The 8,631-nt window shown below is 42.6% G+C and overlaps 1 protein-coding gene across 5 annotated transcripts in view; it reads left to right on the forward strand.

Moving 5' to 3' along the window:
* The window catches only part of TPST1 (tyrosylprotein sulfotransferase 1), a 34,744-nt gene extending 26,340 nt beyond the window's left edge, over nt 1–8,404 (forward strand). For 4 of the 5 annotated variants that reach the window (XM_031053713.2, XM_034069008.1, XM_034069009.1 and 1 more), the window contains exons 4-5: nt 3,740–3,790; nt 5,605–6,648. In XM_031053713.2, coding sequence (XP_030909573.1) covers nt 3,740–3,790; nt 5,605–5,649 — 96 coding nt within the window. In that variant the 3' untranslated portion in view covers nt 5,650–6,648. The other variant, XM_034069010.1, reaches the window with a different exon arrangement.
* The last annotated feature ends 227 nt before the right edge of the window (nt 8,405–8,631 follow it).

The following is an 8,631-nucleotide window of genomic DNA, read 5'->3' on the forward strand; positions in this document are numbered from 1 at the left end:
ACGGAAGTGTACAGAACCATGTAGAAAAAGCTATGGTTTTCATCATGACTGTTTAAATATGTGTGGCTGCATCTAATCACATCCAAAAGCTGTTCTCTATGTCTGGTTATAGCCTGTTGATGGTATTTTCTGCAGTAACATCCAGAGGAATAAACCAGCTCTACTGACTCCTGTTCCGTGCCTGTTTTAGATTGTGAGGAAATGTCTCCTGCTGGTAAAACTAGAGACATCCATGGCAATCCTGATGTCAGGGTTTTATATTGGAGGTTTTAGAGACAGAAACAATCTATGGTAAAGAGTGTGAAGTATATTTATACCCATGCATGAGAATCATTACTTGCGCTGTCAAAGATGTGTAATTGAGGTATGCTGTAATGACAGGCTGCTCGAGGCCGTGCATCTCTGCTTACACTGGGTAACTTCAGCATAAAAGCATTGGGCTTTGTGGGCATTTTCTGATATTCAAAACAAAAATTGCAGGGTTTATTTCATCTGTGCCATTTCTACCAACAGCACAGACTTCCTCAGTGTCCTGTAGGTTTGTTTAACACCCTCTTCAGTGGGCTTTTCCAGCACGTGGATTCCCAGTTGCACTGGTTTTCTGCAGAGGTGCTGATACCTATGGTTTTTAAAGGAATTATGCGTATATATAGATAGATATATATATATGATCAAAACACAAAGGGATGGTTGCAAGCTGCCTTTTGGTGGACATTCATAGCCCAGTGTAAAATCTTGCTGTCTGTGTTAGATTTGCATCTCAGAAGTCCCCTTACTTGGCAGTTACAACAAAGAGGTGAGGAGTTGTGTAAGCCTTGTGAGCTGCCTTAAAAGCCAAGGGGAGTCTGAAAGAGCAGGATGTACCTGCATGTACTGTGCGGTACAGGGCAGCTTCTAGACAGGGCTCTGCTCTCTTTTTGCCAGTGTTCCTTTTGTTCCCTGTAACAATTAAACACTTCTGGCCTTGTACTCTGCCATAAAGACCCATTACCCAAAAGACCCATTGCCAAAAAGACCCATTACCTCTATGTACTGGAGCTGACCCGATATGATGTGACTCTGTCTAAACCAGGCTTGAAAATGGGTGCTTTAATCTTCTATAAAGAGGAATTCTAGGTTACACTTCTGAGTAACACTTCTGCTCCACAGTTTTCCTTGAGAAACCCCTTTAGAAGGGTTTTCTCAGCCAGCTGGATGTGGAACTTGTTTTCTGATCTCTCTCTGCAAATATTATGCATTTAGTTTGGCTTATAAGAATGTGCTTTGTTGTTTGAACAGAGCACTGCCAACACTGCACAACAAACTGACACAGGCTTAAGATTCCTCCTCCCTCTAGAAATCCATTTGGACTCACAAAATAATTCCCTTAGCAATGGTAAACACCATTTCTGCTCTATTTTAATGAATACTTGCTTAGACTGGAAATCATTCCAGTGTCCCACTTCTGCCTCTGCTCCTGCTCTCTGGATAACAGGGTTTCGACTTAAATTGGTCAGGAAAGAATTCTGAGTCTGAAACCTCTCAATTCCTTTGGCTGCAGATGGAGTCATTGTTTTTGGGGTTTCTGGATTGCAGTCGATCCCTGGGTTTTGATTCCAAAGGGCCACTTGCTGGGTTTGGAACTGCTTTAAGCCAGTTTGCGTGCAGTCTCGATCTTGACAAAACCAGTGTTCTAGGTAATGTCAGTCCTGAACCAAAATCAGGCAGTCTTGTGTGTTAAACCTGATCTTGGTGGGCTGCCACTGGTTAGGTTTGCCTTTGTAAACTGAGGTGTGTAAAGTGTGATATTTCATGTGAATATAACAGCAAGTGCCCCTGAAACATTTTCTTTCCAGGCTATGACATTAGCATTGCTGATGGATGAAAGCCCTTGGCCAACCACTCTTAGGTGGATGCCTATTAGGAGTAAATGCTGTTCCTACAGAGGGCATCACAATGGTAAAGCTTCTAGAGCAGACACACATATAGGTCTGAATGTATGTGTGTGGAAATCAGACCAAGGTGTGTTTGTAGGAGAAGGAAAGGAGGAGGCTTCCAGAGAGACAACCATGGTTCTGTCACTCTGGTTGTGACTCAGTCACAATGTACCACCATCATCATCAGTGTGAGCTCCTTTGGAGAATTCCCAGGTACTGACTGTAGTGGTTTGCTAGGAATGGTGAAGAAGGCTCTTTATAAAGTTAATATCTTTATAAAGATAACAGTGGGGTTTTATTCTGGTGAACCTTGCCTAGGTTCTGCTGCGGTGCTTGTTTAGGTGCTGATGTTGCTGATCTGCAAGCTCCATTTCTGCTCTCTAGAACACAGCCTGCATTTGAATGGCTTGGCCAAGAGCTGAAAACATGAAATACTTGCCTTCATGTATAAATATTTATGGTATATCCAGGCTCTAGTGAGCCACGCACTGAAGTTCTGACCGGTGTGGCTTTCATTAAGGTTTCCATGGGAATGACAGTCCCCTCTGGCTACATATAAATGAGAGCTGTACCTATCAGTTTGAATCAGCCTTTCTCTTTGATCTAAACCCAGCCTATGAGAAGGAGCAGGGTTCTGCAGTCTATGTGTGTAGTAATTCCTGCTCTCATGCTGGGACTTAGCAAAGCCTTGTTGTTTGGATGTGTTTAGCCTAGTGATGCAGAGCAGTGAGAACTGCCAGCTTCTGGGTCCACTGCACATGAGTCACAGGTTTAATGCTGCAGCCTGTTGTGGGGTGAGACAGGAAACCTGGAGCTGACTCAGCTGCAGGCCAAGGCCATGGCTGTAGATGGACAAAACCTCTTCATGTTCTGATCGTCTCTTCATAGGGAAGGGGAGAAAATGTCTGTGCTGAGTGATTCAAGGTCTGACACAGAGTGCTTGGGGGAAAATTGTACTGTTATAATATATATATATGTCTGATGTAATATATAATACATCTGATACTGTTATAATGGTATCTGTGTGTCTTGAAGATGAAAGGAAATGTATGAACTTTCCTGTTACCTGAAAATGACACCAAATTATATATGGAATAAAGGGATCGATAGGTGTAAGACAGGGTAAGAAGGAGATGCTGATGCTCCTGAGTGACCATTTTAGCAACACTGAAAGGTAAGCTGTTAACATTTTCACACTGACTGTAGTCGTGTTGTCTCCATGAACTGTATCTAACAGTGCTTTCCTTTGACAGCACAGTAACATGGGATCAGTTTTCTGTTTGTGTGATTGATACATGGTTTGTATCTAATGAATACAGTAACAGGTCAGAAAAATCACATTATGGGACATTTGTTGAGTTGAATTAAAGGCATTTTATGGAGTATATATAAGTGAAGGTGTTGAAATGTGAAACAGCAGATTTATTATAGGTAAGCCTCAAGTTTGATGTGGTAGCAGGTGACTCCTAGTGTAGTTCATCATCCTGTTCTTCTAAAAGCATAATGAATGGATTACACAGGACTTACTTAGTAATTTGAGCAAGCTTGAAATGTATGAGTTACATAGTTTTACCATTTTAATGCAGACAAGGTGGGAGTGTTGAGTACAGAGCAAGCCTGGTACTGATCATACAGCTTCAGCCAACCAAGCCTCGTGAATCAAACCAGCTTTTAGAACCAGACTGTGCTCAGTTTAGTTAGATCTGATTTAGCATTACTAGATCCTAATGACCCAGAAGAATCTTTCCCCCTTCACAGGTTCTTTACCATTTTAAACAGCACTGAATGCTGCCTTAACTTACCTATTGTTTCCTGTTTTCCAGGTCTATAAAGGTGAATTTCAGCTCCCTGACTTTCTTAAGGAAGTGCCACAGGTACAGTATTGGGTTAATTTGCTTTTTGCGGGTGTAGTGGCAAGTTAGTGTGTAACCAGTCTGTATCAACCCCTCCTTCATAAACGTGATTGTGTTTGATCACAGAATAGCTCACCCATGAGATGGGATCTGCAGTGCTCTTGCACTAGCAGCCCCAACCCTGTTGTGAGTGCATGTGTAACTCCTGTGTTAATAGTATGGTGCTTGTAAACCTGAGCTGAAGGAATATTGCTGTGAGACTCAAGGACTGTCTTTTGTACAGACCAGACGGCAAAGTTTGTTCTTTGTAGAGAAGCTTTAACTTTTGTTGCCTTCCGTGGAAAGGCTTAAAGCAAATATAGACCAGGGAGCAGTCTTTGAAGAAAGAAATGCTACTGTAGGAGACAAACCAAGCAAAACCAGTTCAGCCATGGCTACTGATGGGGTGGGGATGTAATAATGAAGTGAACTATTGAACTTTGGATTCCAGGGATGCCCCATGTTCAAGGCCAGGTTGGACAGGGCTTGGAGCAAGCTGCTCTATGGAAGGTGTCCCTGCCCATGGCAGGGGTTGGAACTGGATGAGCTTTAAGGTCCCTTCCAACCCAAACCATTCTGGGATTGTATTTACAATTCCTAATCTGGCACCTTTCAAATGCTCTGAATGGGCAGCAGCTCCTTAAGGGACCTTTTCAACAGTGGTTGAAAGAGCAAAATCCTTACCATGGAGCTCTCAACCTGCAGCATCCATGGATGCCTTCCCCAGCTGTGTGAGTGCTGGAGCCGTGCTTCCAGCCTCATGCCCTTTCCTCATGGAGACATCATGGAAGGGGTTTGGGCTGTAATCACAAACCCATTTACAGGAGGTCAGTTTGGAAGGTGGCATCCCTGGCTGCTGGGCAGCTCTTCTGTGTCTCCTGAAGGTATTGGAGCACATGAGCTGGATTTGTTCCGTGGAGCTGCCTGTTGGAGTGCTCCCCTTCAGTGTACTGAAGGGTTTCTCTGTGTGTGTCATTCCCCTCTTCCATGTGCAGTGACACCAGTGCTCCCTCCCTTGCAGATGTAAGCTCCTCTAACCCAGCCATGAAGAACCAGAGCAGATGATCCAGACAAGGAGCAAATCATTTAACTTCCCTTGTCAGAGAAATAACAAGATATTTGGGGTTTATTCCTTAAATGAACCATTTTATATGAATAAGAAACAATTCATTTTGTTTTCTTGGGTAAGAGCTGCTCAACGAGCCTCATAAAAATACCAGTTCTTGTAGGTTGTATAATTGATGGTAAATGTCTGAACACCATCTAAAGTGCTCTCACATTATGCTTGGATAGAAGCAGCAGGAAGTGGTTCATCTGCTGCTGTCTCATGTAAAACTGAATAGAAAAATACTTGGGTTTTTTGTTGGTTTGGGTTTTTTCAGCCCCTTGTGCGTACACAGGAGCACTGCAGGTGCTGCAGTGTTAGGAGAGGAAGCAGAGCCAGGGGCACTCGGCCTCCAGCCGTGTCTCTTTGCCTGCAGTACTTCATCCTTCCACTTGATTTCGCATCCTTTCTGATAGCCCAGAAGTTTGTTTTGAATGCAGGTGTAAGCAGCCTATCAAAACCAAACCGATTTGCAATGCCTTTGCTTTTCAAAGGAACAAACCCACGCACGATAGAGCCAACTGATGGCCTTCAAATCCCCAGTGTTAGGAAAGGTTCTTTGACTGTTGTGAGCTGCAGAGAGGGAAGAACACACAGGAGAACCTACCACATGTGGGCAAAGAGGTTTTACTTAGTTCATTAAAATGAAACTGAATTGATTAAAAAGGAAAATTGGTTTCTTCTGTTCCAGCCAAAGAAGACAGTAGAAGGAAAGTCTCGTGCCAAGATAAAATGAACATGGATCAGTGAAGTCGAATAGCTGTAGTGTCTGTCTCATGTGTTCAGAATGTGACTTTATGCTGTGGACACCAGTTCCTTCTGATAAAGCTTTGTGTGATCTCTCATGTGGGCTTTGCTCTTTATATTGGATGTTTGCCTGCTCTCACCCTTTGAACAGTCAGTGCTCGTGCTTTGCAAGTCATGCTCAGCTAATAGAAAACCAGTAAGAACCTGGCACCACGCAGCTAAATGTGCTGTTGCTCACAGCATTGTTCACTCTCAACTCTATGCAGCTTAAGGGCAAGACAGCTGTTTAAATGTGTGCTGCTTGCAAGTGATTGTCAGCAAATTGTCCGGCCAAAGTGGGCTGCAGTGATTCCTAATGCTTCCGAATGCAATCATTGTGGTTGGTTCAAGGTTATCTGTCTCCAGTGTTGCAGCTAAAGTTGCAGCAGGGCTGCCTGCAGGGACAGGCTGTGCCAGAACAGATGAAATACTGCTGAGAAGCAGTTGTGAGCAATGAGGGAGATGAGCTGTCTTTAAAACTGAGCACACTGATCAGAGTGTGCCAGCAAAATAAAGGGTCTGCCTACAGGATCCATTAGTTAAATTACACTGTGTTTGCCAGTTATCTTGTGATAGAGCACAAGAGCTTGGTCCACTCGTGGTAGTGAATGGCCTCTTCCAATCCATATGGGAGGGAGGCTTCAAAATGGGACTCAGCTGACTTTCAGCATTGAATTGCAGCATTGACCAAGCTCGGAGCAGAGTTATCCACAGTAAAGTCATCTAAAAAGCAAAACTAAGCTGTGTAAAATAGTAAAAGAATAATGTTTAAGCTGTAAAACTGACACTGGAACTGATGCTGCCAGTGACATTCTTTACTAAAGCTCAAATTAACTAAAGCTCAAATGTAACTAAAGAGCCAGATGGTTTTGAGTACAAACACTGGTGCTGGTGATGATATTTGTTTTTCCTCTAATACAAAATAGCTAATTTCATGTTATTCTTTACCTGACAGACTGAACCTATGGAATAGAAGCTGCCATGGATGTTCCTTACACAGAAGGTAATAAGAGCTTGCAGTCCTGTTCATTTGCTGCTCTTGATGCAGTTCAGGTGATTTTTCTGTTAAAGTTGTGTAGCTCCATGTAAGATGCTGGGTTACAGAACCCAGAGCTATGGAGCTTGGGTCAGAGCTGGTGAGAGTAACATTGAGGTAAGTTCAGGTGGTGAGAGCTCGTGTGCTTTAAGCCTCACAGCGTGCAGTTCCACATGGCTCATCACAGCACCATGGTGAAACCCTAAAGGTGCCTCTTCATCAGCTTTCATTTGGCTTTCATTTTGAAATTGTCCTTTCCAAAGAGGAGCTGATTTGTGTATGGTGTGTTCAGTATGTCCCAGAGCCTGCATTTTCCTTGCTGAAATAAGGGTGGCAAGATTGTGCAGAGAACATGGGAAATTCCAGGCTAGTTAATGACTGAATGGTGTAAGCATTACTGTATTAATAACCCAGGGTTTTTACTTGTCCACTGTGCTACCAAACGTTTGAGCTTGACAACAAAAGGTGGTAAAATGGGCACAATGCATCCAGTTTAAATACAGCCAAAAGCAACATGGCATGCAGATATACCCAGCATCGATACTTAATATGTGGCCATAAACATAGCAGGCTATAGACCTAAATATAGCCCAAAGCATCATCTCAATTAGAAATAATGGATATAAAAGTTTTCTAAAGCCTAACTGCAGGCATTCATTCTGAAATCAATAGAGAAGCCATAGCCTTGTCATGTAATCAATGTTAAAATGACTAAACCATCTACTTCATTTTGCCACTTTCCTCTTCCACAAATGTATTTAGAACCACAATATTCCCATCTAAAGCTGCTGCCCAGTTTCCAAGAAACCACTTTAAGTTCCCAGCAGTAACTACCAGTGGTACATTCTCAGGAGAGACACTTTCAGTGTGTCGATGCAGCCCACTTCCACATGTATTTTGAATGGAGGTGGAAATTCATGAGTTATATTCATATACATACATGAATGTATATATTATATCTAAATATGCTTGAAAAGCAGCCACGTTCCTTAGGGGAAAGTTTTAGTGGCACTGTGGTCAGTCTTGGCAGTGATTTCACCTAGTGAAAGAGCAGTGATTACTCCTAAGGCTGCAGTAGCTGTAATTAGGGGTGTCAGGGATAGAAACCAACTATCAATCAATCAATCAATCAATATCACATTGTCAACTCAAACACAACTTTCTTTCTCTTTAGAAAAGACGCAGCCTTTGCACTGGAGGTGCTGCCACCAGGACCGTCCTGCTGCCATCAGGGGCCTGCTTTCCTCTCAGTGTTCTCCCCCCTCTTTCATGCTGTTTTTGTTCAAGCTGTTGCTGTTGTGGCGCATGTAAACCTGCTCCATAGACCTCACCCATGGTAATGTAGAACTGTGTTACAGCCACACCACTCCCGGGTTTTAAGTTGAACAGACTCCAAGCACTGCCTGTCTCAAGTTGCTATTGTCTTCATGACAAACCTCTGGCTTCAGCTGTTTGCTTTCCTGCATCAGTTTGGTTTTTCATGTGTGAAGCTTCCAAAGGAGTGGTCTGTGCTTGTCCTAAGAGGTTTCTGGTGGAACTGTTGTTTTATTCACGTGTGGAAATTGTTAAATATCTTTTATTTAAAACAAAGAAGTTGATAATTCCCTGTACAATTATAATTCAATGATCTTTTGTATTTTATTTTTCAAAATAAATGCTTTAAATGTGATTTTCTTTTTGTTTGCCTCGAAGTTAACATTTAAATAATACAGAATATTGACACACATGCAGATGCAAGATATGCTCGAATGGCCTGGGTTTGGATTTGCTTTTAAGGTTTGCAATTGAATGCAGTTTGTTTGCTTGTAATAGATGTGAGATGAGGAAATAGTAAATTAGAGCATCCAATGGAGAGGTAGAAAAGTGTAGTGTGAGATCTGGTTATTACAGGAAAAA

The sequence above is a fragment of the Melopsittacus undulatus genome, chromosome 13 (assembly GCF_012275295.1).
Source record: "Melopsittacus undulatus isolate bMelUnd1 chromosome 13, bMelUnd1.mat.Z, whole genome shotgun sequence".
In the NCBI taxonomy this organism is placed as follows: domain Eukaryota; kingdom Metazoa; phylum Chordata; class Aves; order Psittaciformes; family Psittaculidae; genus Melopsittacus; species Melopsittacus undulatus.